The following is a 17971-nucleotide window of genomic DNA, read 5'->3' as shown; positions in this document are numbered from 1 at the left end:
TTGATTGAAACAAATTGAAAAAGAAAAGTGAGTTATTCCCGTTAAGACAGATAAAGTAATTGTACTACTTCTCTATCTATTTCACGGTGAATTGAAGTTCTGAGTACTTCATCATCTAATTAATCTTAGTAGTAATTTATAAATCTTGACATTTCCTATATCAAACTAATTTCAAAGAACGATTAATCTTAATTTATGAGTCTTAACATTTCTTATCACAAAACTAATCTTGACCTTTCTCAGATAGTAACAAAATCATAAAAATAATTTCCGTGTAATTACTTATCTCCTAGATTGTCGTGCCAAACAAATTGTTGATCGGCCCATTTTCATTCCTTAATATGCACCCGCGCCGCACCGTATCACAGCTCATACGATCGCAAATATAAAAACGAAGACGTTGGCTTCAATCCCCGCGTAACTTAAGTAAGAAAAAACGAACACGTTAACAAAACCTGCTAAAATGCACGGGGGGAATGATTCACACTCGTCGCCGTCGCCCGCTGACCGGAGGATCAGCGCTCTCGTCCGCCACCTGCAAGGATCGCCGCTCGACGCCGCCGATCCCTGCCTCGCCGTCGCGCCGACTGCGGCTGCTCGGATCTCCGTCTTCGATCATGTTGTTCGGGCGCCAGAAGACCCCATTCTCGGCGTAATTTCTAGCTCTCTCTCTCTCTGTGCTGTCATATTTATGATTTTCAGCTGCTGTCAAATTCGTTAGTAGGTGGTGATCGAGTTCTCTGTTCGGTGTTTAAAATTAACATGATTTGGTGAATTTGGGGAAAGCGTTAGGTATTTTTAGTATGAGAAGTGATTAGTTGAGCTTGAGGAAACTGAATTAAACCTTAGCCCTCTCTCTATGCTGATACGTTTGTTGAGTAACGAGTGATCGGGAGGATTGATATCTGATTGATGTCGGTATTGTTTTCTCGTATGCGTTTGTATTTGCATGTTAACATTAGTCATCAATTTTAGATTCTTTATAGCTTGTAGCACTCTATGGTTCATTTCCTTTTCATTTCACTGTCTTTGAGTTTTAATTCGAAACCGTTATCTTATTTTATCAGCTCTTTTCATGGATAATAGGTGACTGTTGCTTACAACAAAGATCCAAGCCCAGTTAAGTTGAATTTGGGAGTCGGGGCATATAGGACAGAGGTAAAAAATCTGGTGCTTTGGCATAAGTAAAATTAGCATTATCGGCTGAATTTTGAATCTTCTGGACTACAGGAAGGAAAACCTCTTGTTTTAAATGTTGTGAGAAAAGCAGAGCAAATTCTAGTGAATGACAGGTACACATCCTATCTCGTTACTGATGTGTTTGGAAATTGAGGTCTATTGGTTTTACTATTTTTCACTGATTAATTTGCAGATCTCGAGTGAAGGAGTATCTTCCAATTGTTGGATTGGCAGACTTCAATAAATTGAGTGCTAAGCTCATACTTGGTGCTGACAGGTAATGCTTGCTGTTCATTACTGCCGATCTTGTAAAAGCGAAGCTCTAACTGATTTATTGCTGGCCTGCTGAATATTCGAGAAGACATGAAACAGTTAGAAACACAATTTATCTTCTCCAGTTTTTCCTGATCAACGTATTTGATAAGCTGCATTATCGAACTTTATTTCACCAAACTCTTGCAGTATAGGTTTCTTACAGCAAACATTTTGATTTTATAGCTTTGCCTTTTATCATTATTCATTCTATTGTGTTTTACCTGCACAAGATTGATTTATAATTCTGTTTTCACTTTTAGTCCTGCGATCCAAGACAACAGGGTTACTACTGTTCAGTGTTTGTCCGGTACAGGCTCACTGAGGGTAGGAGCTGAATTTTTGTCTAGGCATTATCATCAAGTGAGTCGGGATCTCGTGCTTCTATCTTTCTATCCTCTTCATCAGTATTCGCGTGAATATTCAGTTACAAACGTTTGTATTTGGTGTTGCAGCTTACTATTTATATCCCCCAGCCTACATGGGGAAACCACGTAAAAATATTTGGTTTAGCTGGGTTAGCAGTAAAGACATACCGCTACTATGATCCAGCTACTCGTGGACTCAATTTCAGAGGTTAGTTCTTTGTTCTGTATAAGCTTGGGATCTAGGTTTTGTTAAAGGAAGGGTCTATTATTTCTATCATCAATGCTAAATATTCTTAAACTAGGTGTACTTAAGGCAGTCGCATTTCGAGTTCACTTTTGTATGATGCAATTTCTTTTGAGACCACTCTGATAATATTTTGCTTTAAGTAAAAAGTCATGCCAACAATAATTTACAACGTACATGTTTTAGTGTTATATTGAAGCACTAGTAATCGCAGATCATTCAGCACACCAACATACAAGCCAATTTTTTTGTATATTTGTCCTTGTGCATTCTAGTTATCGTATATCAATGGTGGCAGAAAGATGGAGGAAATACTTGCTTTACGTTCAAATGTAAAAAGTTACAAGTCCATCTTGACTTTCTACGAAAAGCTTTAATACCCCCTAAAATTAACTAAAAGCTTTAATGCATTGTTTTTTTTGCAAAAACAAGGCTTGTTGGAAGATCTTGGGTCTGCTCCTTTTGGAGCAATTGTGCTTCTCCATGCGTGTGCTCATAACCCAACTGGGGTTGACCCTACTGCTCAAGAATGGGAGCAGATAAGACAGTTAATGAGATCGAAGGCATTGTTGCCCTTCTTTGATAGCGCCTATCAGGTAATTGAACAGTAGCCCGCAATCTTTGGCTTCTAAAAATATCAAATGGGTATGTAATGATTCAGAGATCATTTCTTATTTTAGGGTTTTGCTAGTGGAAACCTGGATGCAGATGCACAGTCAATCCGAATGTTTGTAAAAGATGGGGGGGAATGTCTTGTGGCTCAAAGTTACGCCAAAAACATGGGGCTCTATGGGGAGCGCGTTGGTGCCTTGAGCATGGTAAGTTGAGAAAATAAAGTTAATGTTAGAGAAGGATTACTCCACTTCCTCAACACGTGCCATGTTTGGCCAATCTTATCTCAACCTATTCGCTGGTCTATGGTAGAAAAATGGGGATTTGATCTTTGTGTTTCTTTATGCTTGGCCAATCTTATCTCAACCTACTCGCTGGTCTATGGTAGAAAAATGGGGATTTGATCTTTGTGTTTCTCTATGCTATATATTGAAATTGGGTCAACTTCGTTAGTCAGAATAGAAAAGAATAAACCTAGGTTGATGTTGGGTCAACTTCGTTACTTGTCATTCTTTGTCAAAGATGAACAGTCAATCTCTGTTTTCAGTATGCTAATATTTAGAACCTCAGCAGCTATGCTGTTTTCTTAAATCTTTTATTCCGCATATTCGGTGGGTTCACTATAGATATTATTTAGGTACATGGACACATTGTAGATTGAATTGTTGAAATGCTCAAGTTTTTCTGAATTTACAGGTGTGCAGGTCTGCTGATGTGGCAAGCAGGGTAGAGAGCCAGTTGAAGTTAGTTATTAGGCCAATGTATTCTAACCCTCCGATTCATGGAGCGTCAATTGTGGCAACAATCCTCAAGGACAGGTGTTGAGTACTTCTTTGTAGTGCATGAAATACGCTATGTTTCTTCTAGAAAAATAATGAACATATCACAGGAAGAAAACATAACTTCAGAAAGAATACCTAGAGAAAAATAAGCATATTTATGACCTTTATGAATCAACATATCCATGCAGAGCTATGTTCCAAGAATGGGAAGTTGAACTGAAGGCCATGGCTGACCGTATCATCAGCATGCGCAAGCAACTGTTTGATGCATTACGTAGTAGAGGTACTTCAAATTTTCGAGTCTTCTTCCCTATGCCAGGTTGCTACATCTTCTATAGTCGTGGTTACTTAGCTTTGAGCAACTGTACATCTCACATTGGCAGGTACACCGGGTGATTGGAGTCACATTATCAAGCAGATCGGGATGTTCACTTTCACCGGACTCAACTCAGCGCAAGTAGCCTTCATGACCAAAGAATACCACATCTACCTAACATCTGATGGGTAACTCCTATTATTTCTCATCAACTTAAAACTTCCAAATTATACGTATATCCCCTTGTGATTAAAAAACGTCCCCAGAAAGAAATATGAGGTGCAAGTTAGTGGTCTTAACTAGAAAACACATGGTTATCAATCATCTTAACTTGGGGCTCGGTTTGAGCTCTAGGCGAGTCAAAAGGAATATTGAACAACAGTGCTTATTTCTGTTGTAAAATCGTGCAGTCGAATAAGCATGGCTGGTCTGAGTTCAAGGACAGTACCACACCTCGCAGATGCAATACATGCTGCTGTAACAAAAGCAGCTTGATCTTCGGTGTCTGGATATTTGATTGTATCTCAACTTCTTTCCTCTCATTTCAACGGTGATGTAAACAATAAAATACATGGATAGTAACTTCCTTTGCCATGAAGTTCGTGTGTTGTGTCAAGATCATATATATTATTCATTTATCTATTAGAAATGTTTCTTCTATTTCATTGCGGTTGAGGTGAGCAGCATCCGCTCCTTCTCTCGTTCAGATAAATGGCCATGTAGACATTCGGATGCAGAAAAATTGGCCTCGTGACATTGTTGAAAAAATGTGCTTGGTACGAGCCTTGCTCATTCGAGTTGTACCTGTGATTCGTAGGTCTTGTCATTGTTGTGTATGAAAATGTTGCTGATTATGTGTTGGTGCATATTAATATGTATGTTCTTAAATGAATGAAGAGTACAAGTGCTGAACGATGGTGTTATGGTACATAATTTCCGGAATTATTCAAGGTCTTGACAATTTCGAATAATAGTCTCAAACTCAAACGGATAAAGTCAGATCATTTATATTAGTGTATAAATTCTCACAGTTTACATTAACATATGGCATTTGTTATATATGGTGTCCAAGAATATAAAAAATGAAAACATAAATTATACGACACTTCTATATTACAGTAGGATTGCTCTGTTTCTAAGCATGAATACGCCTTTGCCTCTTCTTCTACCTGCAACTCTTCAACAGATAGGAAGATGGGCTTGAGAAACTGGTGCTGCTTGAAAATCTCGCAGATTCTTTTCCTGGTGTTCCGCATTCGCTGAAATCGAGCGTACGCCTCTCCGTCTGCAATGGGATTGATTATACCACCAGTGTAAGGGTTAGAGAGCATGTGCAGAAAGTTAAGAGAAAGTGCATCTTCTCGTTTACAGCTATGCGGACTACACTCGACTAGAGGCCAAAATGACGATTTTTGGTGTGGGAAAAGAGACTCAAGAATGACTGAACACATACCATGGAACTTGAAGCACCGCTTGGGTTGAGGTTTGTGACACATTTTCCCTTCATTATGGTTTCCGGAGTTTCATCTCCAAGAACCTTCTGGGCGTCAGCAAACGCACCGGCTGTCTGCTCCCCTAGTTGCTTCATTAACCCTATGGCATCGTAGCCTCCGTCCCCCGGGGAGCTCAAGAAATAGCCAATGTCCTACCAAAATCACACACTATGAGATAAAATGCAACAAATAAAGCAAACAAAAATAACGATATGTTTCAAATACCTCAATAGTTATATCTGTATCAACTCTTGGGCCTGGATCAAAGCCGTTGATAAACCAAGGGGACTTCCAAGCCGAAGGAGAATCCATGCTCCTCTTATACGGTGTTGACTCAACAAATCTGCAACCAAAGGATCGAGAATACGAGTGGGTCAGAAATGTCAAAGAACACCAGGACTGATAATAATATTCTTACATGTTATTGTTTTCACTGGCTAAACCTTTGCCAGAACTCTCGACTTTCTTTGCTGAAGGACTCAAGGATTGCAGAGATGTAGTTATAAACAAATTGGTCCTGTCCTTTGAACCCAGCCGAGGAGAACAAATGAAAGAAAAGCATGCGTCCGAGGATGTTAAAATGGCGCCATGTTTAGACTCAGCATCTAATCTTCGTGAAGACTGTTTTGCGAGAGTTCTAGCACTTATACCAACTGTTCTATCATTCTTGAGTATATAACGCTCCGGAGAAAAGAATAGCAGGTCATTCACATCGTGTTCAAGAAGGACTCCAGAAGGCTCATTTGCCTGCCAGAAACAAAATCATGACACATCAGAATCGCAAAAAGGAACCTATGATAAATTCTCGTGCAGTGCTATAATTAGTACATCCACAGAGAATAATCATGCTCATGATGGCTAAAGCAATGCGGTAGAGAAAATGACTAAATTTTAGTAAGCCAGTAGTACAAAAAGAAGCCTGATAATGCCAGTGGAGACAAAATATGCTACCCACCGATTCAGTCGAGTCCCTTTCTGAATTCTTAGCTCTGAGATCAGTGGAAGCTATCATTGCAGTCATACTGTTCAAACAATCACTGCCGTTGCGGTCATTTGGCTCCAGTTCAGAAGCAGAAGCTGCGTTTTCTTTTTCCATACAAGACACTTCAAAGTTTCTTCTGTTTGGCGATAGTGAAACCAGCTGTCCTTTTTTGTCTATGCATTCATCAAACATAAACTCTAACCTGGGAAAACCATTGGTCATATTTGAAAATGCTTCTTGGTTTCTAAGACCTTCAAGCTTCTTTTCACCTCTCTTTTCAGACAAAGGAGACACCAAGTCACGATGTCTTTTCTTCAATATTGATGGCGTGCCTGTAAAAGTTTTGGCGGCACTTTTGAGAATTGCGTCAGGGCTATCATCTCTAGATGGTGAATCCCACAGTTTGAATGGGGTCATGTTAGATATCATCAGTTGGCGGATGCCAAGTGGGCTGTACTCTTGATGCATGTCGCTACCTGATTTTATGAGATCACAACTGAAGAATGGTATATCCAAGCTTGGAAAACGTGGGGGCTCGTAGAATAAAGCTCCAGAATCATTTTCCACTAGAGGACAACTCTGAGAATCATTTGATGATGTTGAGCCAAAATCATTAGCTGAAACTAGCTTCGGTGTTTCCTTTACCTCAACGGAATTATCTTCACATTGCAAGTGACTGGACTCCGAGGTATATATAAAATCATCATGTGTACTTGGTGGATTTGGTTCCTGATCTGCATGTGAACTACTGTACTGATTTGGATCAGTATCAAACATGTGCTGACCATCAGATGCAGGAACTTGCATAGGGAAGGGGACAGACTGAGAAAATGAAGCGCCCAGCATATCAGAAGGCGCATAACAAGATTGTGGAGCAACCAACTCATTTTCAGGAAACTGAAGCGTTGACGAATGATTGAGCAATGTATCTATGTAGTTCAAAACTTCAGAGGGATGTGTGTATACCATCCTGCAATCTGAAGTCGCGATCATATTTGGGGTATCAGCATCTACAGCCATGTTTACCAAGGAAGTAAAACTCCCTAATGGCATATGAGACTCTTGCTGAAAGGATACTTCTTCATGATTAGTATTCTGGCCACTTGAAGATGTTAAGGCGAACATTCCAGGTGACTCTTGCCCCACATCTAGTAAAGACATGTCTGGTAGTTCATTAGGATTTAGTTGCCAATCTTTCCCCGCTAAGGAACTCCAATCTAGAGAGAAATCATGCTCAAGAAACTTGTCGCTCAGTTCACAAGGTGCTTCTGGTATAGGAAACGCTTCTTCTTGAAATGCAGGACGATAATCTTCAGAATACTGACTTGAATTTGATTCTTCAGTTATTCTGCAGTCCCCTATGGGATGTACAGCTGTGTTGCTAATTGGTCGAGACATACTAGCAATGTTAGAACCTTGACTGCATTCAGAAGCTTCCTCTGCTTCTGTTCTGCCTCTAACAACACTATTGTCTTCTTCACTGCATTGTTGTGCCTTTGAAGAGGAGGAAGCTTCTGACTGATTAGGAGGAATCACAAGAGGTTGATCTTGGAATTGTGAAAGTAACCCTGAAGCTAAATACATGTCCAATTTCTTCTTGACAGAACTATTCCAATGGTTTTTGATAGAGTTGTCGGTTCTGGTGGCAGACACAACAACAAAAACACTCAAAATTAGTAACAGACAAGAGAATTTACAAAGAATATACTGGTGTGTGAATGAGCTAATCAAAGCTCACGGAGCAAATAAAAGTTCAGGTACCTCCCAGGCAATAACTTAGTTAACTCAGCCCATTTGTTTCCATAAATTTGATGAGCGCGGATCAATGTTAATTCCTCATCCTGTGTCCAAGCTTCCTTGTTTATATTGGGATTAAGATGATTGTGCCACCTGAAAAAATTAGTAACACCAACATATAAAGCATGCCAATAACACAAAATGCAGAATTCATTGCTATATAGACCACAAAAATAAAAGAAGCTCCTGCAGGTTACCTTTCACGACACTGCTTCCCTATACGCCCAGGAAGATGATTTGCGATCGTAGACCACTTTTTGGGACCATATTTGTTAACCAACTCAGTTATTACTTCATCCTCCTAATCATGTGCCAAAATTAAAATTAAATGGGTTCTGTAAACCATATATCAGAAATAAACCATGAGAGTGAGACATCAAAGCCATTGGCGACTACAAGAGTAGCTAACCTCTTTCGACCAGGGACCTTTAACTAGCTCTGGATTAAGAACTTTCTGCCACCTATGTAGGCACTGAACATCTGTTCGGTCCTTGAAACACTCCGCTGGATATATCATAGCATTTTACAGAAAGTATATTGAATAATTGGCCAACAATATTTATTCTAAGAAATCTAAACATATCCACAATCGGGACATTAGAAGAAATCATTCCAACTTCATGTAACATGTTCAATCTATAGTACATAACTCCTAAAATGCAAAAACTAAGAAGAAAATGGCAGGTATGATTATGAGGTTAGATCTATAGTACCCACTTCCAGTGACACTACACAAAGGCCTAAACCCATTTTCTTACCTATCTTTTTCCAATTTTTCCCTTTGAAGCGTTGAACAGCCATTCGCAATACCTCATCCTGCAATACAAACTGAAATATCAGCCTTTTGCCCAACACATTCCTATTCAATCTGTTATATTGCTGTGCATATAGACTTGAATAAATACAACTACAGGAGATTCCTATTAACCTCTTCTGCAGTCCATTGTCCCTTCGTCGAACGTCGTGTTGGGCCACTCGTTCTCCTGTATAAACAACACGGAAAAAGCTCATATACATCGAAAGACTATTATGTACTTGTGTACAAGCCACCAGAATTTGTTTACAGATCACACAACTTCTCCGAAACAGAAACTGGTTGCACATACAAATCATAAAGAAATTAAGAAAATATAGAATAAGTACCCATGTGAAGGCCGAGATCGTTGCAGACCATTTTTTGCAGCGTCTGAAGGGTTATTATTGCTTCCTGTTCTATCACTTTCCATATTTGGCTGATAAATATACGTAGATGCCTCCAACTCGTTGGAAATTTTCTTCAGATATTTTTCCACAAATCATTATAAGCTACCTTACAGCAAGGTAGGAGCTGCTTGAATCCAGGATGGAATAGCTAAGAACATTGAAGGATGAAAAGAGAGAAATCAGAATGTGTAATAATTAAGAAATTGTTACACCTTCTAAATATTAGCTGAGCTAACTAGCTGTGAGAAGTATACAATTGAAACGAAATTACATTTCCTGTGATGGAATGGAACTGTTCATCGGAAAAATAACCAATTCTCAGCTCTCAGAAATGAAATTTTGAAATATTTGGTTGCATTGAAGCTGGAATCCTCTAATTCCGAACACCACATCTGATTTCGTTATTGATGCGAAACTACTCAAATAAAAAAATACTACCAGAACGTAAAATCTGAAGCAAAACAGGATTCAAAGTGAAAATAGCTAGGGTTCTAAAATCATGCTATTCCAGTATTCCTCATACCAATACCGAAACTAAATCCAGAAAAACAAAGAACTCTAAGAAGTCCTCCAGCTTGATTTAATTCAAAAAGCAACATACAACGGAAAATGAAATTTGAATACTCACCGACGAATTTCAATCCAACAGCAGAAACACCGAAATTCCAACCGATCACTCGCGGATCCAACGGATGCTTCATACGCATCCAATAAATCCAGAAGCACACAAAGTATCTGCTTATTCTCGGTGAAAATTGGGAAAAGGAGAGAGAGAGGGAGAGAATGAAGTCAGCCCAGTGTGTTTTCTTCGATTACGAGTGCGTGAAGTGTGTGTTTGAGAGAGTGAAATTAAAAAACGGTCCAAATAATTCAAAATCAGAAAGTATGAAAGCGTTTTTCTTACACTGATTCGAGCAACTTTTTCCATCAACGTCTAGGGTTCAGCCATGTGGCGCAATCTTGATCGATGGTTTTGTATGTTGTTCAAATATTTAAGCACAACGGTAGTGTTTGGTATATACTATATATTGATGGCAATTAACACAAAATAGATGATGATAAAACGCAACTCAGATCAATTGATACATCAAAAGACTAATAAGATCATAACTCGCTAGATCGGACGATTGGTGTGATTCCTCTACGCTTAGGATACCAGAATATCGAAGCATGAACGGAGAATGACATGAGAGAGAGTTTATTGGCTAGAAATTGTGAGGCCTCAATTCTTGATCCGAAGGGTCACCAAAGGAAAGAGTGTTGAGTTGGAATCATGTTTGAACTAAGTATTTTTGAGATTTTGGATGTTCCGGCTGTAAGAGACCGGGAACGGGAACCCCTTTTTTACGCTTGACTCTTTGGCCTTACGATCGTTGGTGTTAAGAATGAGTGGTTCCCCTTCTCCGACCCGATATATCACAAACTTTTTGTCTCCCCAAGACTCCATCCCCCAAAATGTGATGAAAAGAACTCTTAGCATTAATGGGGTGAAAGTATACAAGTTCACTTCCCCAAAAAAAACCAAAGGCAAAAAAAAACTCAAAAGAAACATCAAATCCACCTTAACATGGCTGATTCTACAGTAAACATTCTTGTTAAACAAAGACAGATTAGGCTCCTGCATTTGGATTAGGATGTTGTGATGCTGTGAGCAATCTCAGCTGCTCGTACGCCTCATAGCATGCATTGGCGTAGTCCGAGAGAGCTCGGAAGATCTCCGGAAGCCGGATCTTGAGGCTTCCGAGTGACTTCTCCCGCACCTGAACGCAATGCTTCTGATGCTCCTCCATCTCCTCGTCCATCCGCTTCTTCAAACTCTCGACCACGAACTGCCTCTCCGTCACCGGGTCCTTCGTCCCACTCTCCCCAGTCTTCTCGGGGTCGCCCTCGTCCGGGGGCGTCCTGCGGTTCCTGTACTTGTGCACCCACTCCTCAAAGGCTTGCTTCTTCCGGATGTACTCCCGTCTCGTCTCATCGTACTTGTCCTTCAGCTTCATCTCCTCTTCCTGGTGGAGGATGATGGTCTTGATCACGGCGGCGAACGACGCGATGGCGCTCTTCGCCACCTCGTCAGGGAGCTTCTCGAGGTAGTCGTGCCACGCCCGGAGCAGCGGCTGGATCGGAGGGTTCGGAGCTCTTGGTGGTGACGAGACTTTCTCCTTCAAGCTGCTCTCGATAGGGATGAGATTCAGCTTCAGCCAGCTGCTGAGCGCGCCGATGTACTGCCTCTGGCCCGTCACAAGCTTATCGAACTGCGAGTGCCATTGCTCGAGGACGGTCGCGAGCTGCTTCGTCCGGTCGTGATGGTGCTTGGTCGTCTCGATCAGGACGCCCGAGATGTCGAGGGATTTGAGGCCCGTGACAATCTCGAGCTGGCTGTTATGATGTATGCACATAGACTCCCACATCGTTGTCATCCTTCAAGAAATCAATATATCATGCAACCGTGAGACGCCACATCACTTAAAACAAGTAGGGCACATATTAAAAAACAGAAGATACCAGGTACCACCAGGACTCACCCTTGAACGAGCACCACGAGCTTCGGAAACAACTGCTTGTCACGTATATCATTGACTTCTGAGACGGTCGAATCCAAGGATTGCATGTCAACTATATATCGCGTATGCAAATGGCTAACAGCAGCTTTCGCCTTCTCTACTTGCTCGGCACTAGCATTGCGTTTCTTTAGCTTATTCAGCACGCCAACTTTTCGTTGATATTCACGTTTCATAAGTTCGCCAGCCTGCCCAAGCCAAGACACAACAGAAATTCAAGACTAATAATACCAAACAACGAAATACGAACCATTTAGATTTCTCATAATCCACAAGTGAAAGGGGAAGGGGTTCGATTCTTGAATGAAGCCAGACCTTTATTTCTTCGTATAGCTTTTTCTCCCATGCTAGCAACTTGTCCAAAACAGTGGCATGCGTCTCGTAATCATCTGGATCAAAGCTATCATTCGCTGCCTCGCCATTAGGCACACCCTTAAAGGATTTGTTCCAAGTAATAACTTGCATGACTCGAGCTGCATGGTCAATGTGTCCTAGAAACGAAAAAGAAAGCCACAAGCACACAACCGTATCTAAAATCAGAAAAGAAACGACATAATATGAAAAGATGAGATGCCAAACAACAAATTATTCCCAGCTTGACACTTAGTTTTAATTTTTACTAGAGCCTACTTCAATACACTGAATATCGCAGTTTAAAGCAGACATACGCATAGTTAAATACGATAATCATAAAACAAATCGAACATACTGATAACTATCGTGTAGTTAATTCGAACATTAAATACGTTCAAATTTCAAACAGAATTAGCATAGTTTTCATTTAAATTAGATTACCAAACAGCTACAAGAATTACTATATTCTCTCCATGATTTTTCATAGTTAAATGCAAAAATTCAAGTAATTGACTGTTCCAAATCAAAATATGGTAACAAATCACATTGTAGGCATATTTAAGAAAGATGATCACCTCGATTATCAGCGAAATTCGAGTGGTAATGCAACCTCGTGGCCTCGAGCATCTTTGATACGGCTTGCGAGCTTTGGGAAGCTTTAAGGAAATGATCGTCGATCTCACTCAAAACCTTCAACAAATCCACACCATTATCATTTCCTGCCGCATTACCACCCATAACGATTCTGCTCACCGCAGGAGGCGCGGTGTTGGAGTGCATAAACTTTGGGGCTGGCATGGACGCTGGCGTCTCCTCAGGCGTCTTGAACTCCTCGAACCCCGCTTGCTTCTCTGGAGTCTTGAACTCATCATTTCCGGCCACATTCTCAAACGCCTGGTCGAGATTCCCATTCATTTCCTCGCCATAGCCACCATCGACCCCTTCCACGGCCTCATCCAAATTCGAGTGGGGTGTGTTGTCCATGAAGAAGTAATCCCACGCCATCCCTCTAATCTCTGAGGGAGTCGTGGAGGGGTTAGGAGGCGGCCTTATCGGAGTCTCGACCTCCGTCTCCTCAACCCCTTTCTTCCTCCTACGAAACCTATCCTCCCCATCCTCCTCTTCCTCCACCTCGTCCTCCTCGTAGATATCATCCTCATGAACGGCCACCCCTTTCATCTTCCCCTTCCTAACCGACTCCGACAATGCCGGCATGGTCACCGCCCGTTGGAGCAGCGGCGTCGGCATGGGCGAGAAGCTCGGCAGCGGTGGGGGAGGCGGCGGGAGGTTCGACCCCATCGCCGACGGAGGGGGAGGCGGGGGCAGGTCCACAACCGGGGGATCCGCCGCCGTCGCTTCCAGCGGCGGCGGCGGGACCTCTCCGCCGGCGAAGTCGCTCAGGGCGGCGCCGGTGTCTTTAAGAGAGACGGAGTAGCCGGAATGCGCCGAGGCAAAAGCATTCCTCGCAACAACAGCCTCCTTCATCAAATTCCTCCTCTCCTTACACCTAGAAACCGATTCCTCATTGTCGATTTTCGATTGCGCACACCCCATTTTCGATCTTCAATCGAATTAGGGATTTTTCGAGCCTTCACATTTACCGAATAACAAAATTACGAGCTGGATTTCAAACTAAAATCACACCTACACACAAGAAACAAATTAACAAAACAGAAAAAAAAAATCAGTTCTTTTTTCTGAAAAAAAACACAATTTTTCAGTGACTTCACCACATATACAGATTCATCAATTGGAAATGCTCACACACGTATCACAGCATGAATCACACAGAACATGCTTCCATTTTCCTAAAAACAGATGAATCTAGCATGATTTCTACTTTTTCCGAAAAAGCGCTCGAAGCAAAAGGGTTCCAAAAAAGGGTCTGAAAGGAACACACACACAAAATGCAAAGCACCACCTCACCTGCGTATAAATCAGCAGCTCCAGCGAGATTCGAGCATAAATTATTGAAAATTTCCTCACTACAAAAGAAAATATGTATTCATAAACAGGAATGATTAAAAAATTCTCCTTTTTTATTTTGCGGTGATGTGAAAAGAAAGGAGAAACGGACAAAATTTCTCTGCAGAGAGCCAACACTGCACCAGAGAGGTACAAAGCGCCACAGAGAGATAGATGGGCCGGATGGTCTCCGGTTTGGTTTCCTGCAGTCGCGTGCTTTTTGAAAAAGATGGACTAGCGATTTAAAGGTTCGAGTTTTGTTGATTACACGATTTATTGAGAGTGAGTGTGGGTGCGATAGCTACTACGGTTTTCAAAAAAGAGGGAAGGAGTAACGGTCACAACAATCGAGGTGGTGCGGCGTCGTATTGGGCTTTTTGGGAAAATATTTATTTCCACCCCCATTTCCCAATTTCTTTGTTCTATAATTTTGTATTGTGGGCGTACGTAATAATTAATGCTGCACATGGTTTATAAAATAAAGCAAATTGCCAGAAAATAGGAGTATTAAATTTAGTCTAATTTTTGCCAATTTTGCAACTTTCAACAATAGTTGTGTTTTAGTTATAAGTTTCACAATTTGTTCAATTGTTGAATTAAGAGCAAATTGTGTATGTCATTAAGAAAATATAGTACTCCCTCCGTTCCGCGGTAGTTGAGTCATTTTATTTTCTGCACTCGTTTTAGAAAAATGATAATAAATAGTTAAAGTGGAAAAAAGTAAACTAAGAGAGAGAATAAGAGCAACCGCAACGCGTCGCGCGGGTGTCTCGTTTCCCTCTGAGACGAGACGGCAACGAGATGCGTTTCAGCGTCCCGTCTCTTCCCGGTCTCGCCGAGACGCCCGTCCCACCGAGACGGCTGGCGCGCGCTGGCGCTAGGCGTGACGCCCACTCGCCGGCCCTCGAGTGGGCTTCGTCACGCTAACGCAATAAATCATTTTTTATAAAAAATTCAAATTTAATAACAAAATTAAAAATTCAAACGGTAATGTTACCGTTTTCGATCTTTTTTTCTCTTTTTTTTTACTCTATAAATACTCATATTTCATCCTCATTATACACACACCACACATCTATTCTTTCCAAATCATATCTATTTCCTCTCCAATTTTCATCACAAAATATCCGGCGGCGGAAACTCTGGCGGCTCCGACGGGTTTGACATCAACGCGTTTGGCGACCGGGGGGGATGTACAATGGGGTACCAACCACCCCATTTTGATGTGGATGCATACGCTCGTCCCTCCGCCCCGAGGTATTCGCAGGGATTATTCCAAATTAGGGAGAATTATCCGGATGAACCCAATCTGGAAGGAGGACGAGGCGGTGGAAGCTCCAAGGCATTCGGCGCCGTGGAGGAAGAGGCGGCCGAGGAGGAGGATGTAGGTCGTCATCCGTACAGCCGCAAGGACACGATGGCTATGTACAATGCCTGGATCAACGTCTCGTACGATCCCATCGTCGGGAATCAACAATCCGGGAAGTGCTTTTTGGAAAAGGTCACCGAGGCCTACAACGAGATTAAGCCGAAGGGGTCCCGCCGCCGCACATTGAAGATGCTCCGAAGTCATTTTGACCGAGTCGACAGAGAGGTCAAAAAATTCTGCATCATCTACAAGAATGAAGCGGTTCATTACCAAGGCGGAGCCACTAGAGCCGGCATTCTGAGATCGTCTTTGCGAGTCTATTTCGACGACAACAGCAAAGAATTCAAACATGTCGATGTTTGGGAGGCCGTCAAAGACGTCGAAAGGTGGGCTAGCGGGGTTCCCAAGGGCCGCCCTCATCCCTAATGTCCATGTACTTCACCGCCACGATGGCGGACACTTCCTGGATGACGCCCGCCCAATATCAAGCCCACCATGCCGGCATTGTGTATCTGGCGGGACAAGTTGGTATTCCGCCTCCATTCGGTGCACCGCCACCGCCTTCGGGGGATGATTCGCCGGCGGAGTATTTTTAATTATGTATTTTTTTTAAGGATTTTAAGTTGTAATTTTATTTTATTTAATGAAGTGTGTTTTTATTAATTGAATTTGTTGGAAATAAAAATAAAAAATGAAATTGAATGAATAGTTAATGGATGAGATGGTTAAGAGACGGGTAAGAGATGGAGGGTTGCAGGTGCTATCTCTTAGTTAAGAGATGGAGTGGAAAGTACAGTGGGGCCATAAATAGTTAAGAGATGAGACGGTTAAGAGACGGGTAAGAGATAGCGTTGCGGATGGCCTAATGTAGATAAGACTCTTATCTATCTTATTTTGTCACTTAATTTACTTTCTCTCCATTTTAACTATTTATTATAATTTTTTTAAAACGAGTGTAGAAAATGAAATGACTCAACTACCGCGGAACGGAGGAGTGAGTAGTTTTTTTCGAGAAGAGTGCAGTTCTTTGTGTGAAGGAAAAAGAAGTTAAACCCCCTAAATTACAAACAGATAATCAGGTCAACACGTTATATTTTCTGCATGAAAACATTTTTTTGGGATATGTAATTACCAAGTAGACGATGTCGCATCATGTTTGTAATGCACATCATCGCCAAGTCATAAAAATAAGAAACGGGAATGTCTGATACATTTGACATGAGACGATTAACAACATTGTGAAAGTTATGATATAATCAACTATTATTAAAACTCGCATGACTTACTAATATTTAACCAAATTTAATGATTCTTCCGACAAATTGCCATTAAGATATAGTCATGCGTTGTGTTGTTCATCTCATTTTAGCTAACACATATGTAATGGCTGGTTATAGAATTATTGCCTTTTTTTTCAATGCATCAATTCTTTATTCTTTATTTTTTATTTTTTGCACTTTTAATCACACACATTTAGGGATTATAATAGATTTGCCAAAGTGAAATGATGTGGGAATTATTTTTTTAGTTAGATTATGGTAATTTAAAGATGTTGAGAGGATTATGGGAATTTTATCACACACAGACACACTGAGAGATTATACAATAGATTATAAAGATTTGCCAAAGTGGAATGACGTGCAAGATTGAAAATAAATGTATCATTATGTGATTATGGGAATGATATTTTTGAGTTACGTAATGGAATTGGTAATTTAATTGTTTTTAGGGGAGATGTTGAATTAAATTCAGATAGGCCCAATTGATTTAGCCCATTTGGAATGGGGTTCGAATATTTATGGGCCTTTTGTGTAATTTAAAATCTCCTAGTTTAAATAATTAAATATTAATGAAACAAAAATAAAACACACTAATAATTATCAAAATAAAATGGTCAACTAAAAAACCATGACTTTGGACTGAAAGGAAATAATTTTAATATTATTATCATAATTTTCAGGAAATGGCTTATTGTAAATATATATCCAAACACAAATGATAAAAATATAATAATCGAGCGTACTATTTAGATAATTTTATACTCCACTTTCTTTATCCTCAGTGGCGTATACAGGGGGTAATTTGGGGGTACAGTTGTAACCCAAAAACTTCGTACTTAACACTAGCATTGAGGTATAAGTAACTAAAATTGCAAGAGATCAGGGGCAGAGCAAAAACATTTTCACTTGGTAGGCCAAATATCAAGTCCTACCACTCTCAAGTTTTGGTTCATTATTTATTTTTTTATGTTCCATTTCTCTTTCTTTATCTTAATTTAATGAGTTACATAATTATTGGTCATGTATTCCGCACTCCCGAATCAAATATCCTGGATACGCCACTGTTTATCCTGATTTATCAGAGATGTTTCACATGGCATATGAATTAATAAAAAAATGTCTATTAAGTTAAATGAGATTACAATAATATAGAGGAT

General features: G+C 40.7%; 3 protein-coding genes across 6 annotated transcripts; 1 reads left to right on the top strand and 2 right to left on the bottom strand.

The window, feature by feature from the left end:
- The first annotated feature begins 413 nt into the window (after positions 1–413).
- Positions 414–4478, top strand: LOC121741463 (aspartate aminotransferase, cytoplasmic-like). Its single transcript, XM_042134223.1, has 12 exons — positions 414–652; positions 1087–1158; positions 1231–1292; positions 1373–1456; positions 1755–1854; positions 1947–2067; positions 2536–2699; positions 2784–2921; positions 3412–3533; positions 3686–3780; positions 3881–4001; positions 4224–4478. Exons 1-12 carry the CDS (start codon positions 464–466, stop codon positions 4306–4308), a joined length of 1353 nt encoding a protein of 450 aa, XP_041990157.1. The 5' UTR covers positions 414–463; the 3' UTR covers positions 4309–4478.
- A 317-nt stretch (positions 4479–4795) lies between these two features.
- LOC121741462 (transcription factor MYB3R-1-like) lies at positions 4796–10140 on the bottom strand. Its single transcript, XM_042134222.1, has 12 exons — positions 9917–10140; positions 9229–9436; positions 9014–9068; positions 8844–8901; positions 8495–8589; positions 8283–8386; positions 8050–8178; positions 6262–7927; positions 5725–6053; positions 5532–5649; positions 5267–5458; positions 4796–5098 (listed from the first exon to the last, which is right to left on the bottom strand). The coding sequence occupies exons 2-12, from the start codon at positions 9309–9311 to the stop codon at positions 4979–4981; spliced, it is 2949 nt and encodes a 982-aa protein (XP_041990156.1). The 5' UTR covers positions 9312–9436; positions 9917–10140; the 3' UTR covers positions 4796–4978.
- A 606-nt stretch (positions 10141–10746) lies between these two features.
- Positions 10747–14341, bottom strand: LOC121740897 (protein ALTERED PHOSPHATE STARVATION RESPONSE 1-like). Of its 4 annotated transcripts, XM_042133549.1 has the most exons (6): positions 14278–14341; positions 14127–14185; positions 12776–13844; positions 12162–12337; positions 11811–12034; positions 10747–11706 (listed from the first exon to the last, which is right to left on the bottom strand). In XM_042133549.1, exons 3-6 carry the CDS (start codon positions 13752–13754, stop codon positions 10899–10901), a joined length of 2187 nt encoding a protein of 728 aa, XP_041989483.1. In that variant the 5' UTR covers positions 13755–13844; positions 14127–14185; positions 14278–14341; the 3' UTR covers positions 10747–10898. The 4 variants fall into 4 exon arrangements, with proteins under 4 accessions (XP_041989483.1, XP_041989482.1, XP_041989485.1 ...); XM_042133548.1 differs by having other exon boundaries at positions 14127–14292; XM_042133551.1 differs by having other exon boundaries at positions 12776–13789; positions 14127–14292.
- Positions 14342–17971: the final 3630 nt, after the last annotated feature.

This window comes from Salvia splendens, chromosome 7 (genome assembly GCF_004379255.2).
Source record: "Salvia splendens isolate huo1 chromosome 7, SspV2, whole genome shotgun sequence".
In the NCBI taxonomy this organism is placed as follows: Eukaryota; Viridiplantae; Streptophyta; class Magnoliopsida; order Lamiales; family Lamiaceae; genus Salvia; species Salvia splendens.
This window is presented reverse-complemented; position numbering and strand designations above follow the sequence as displayed.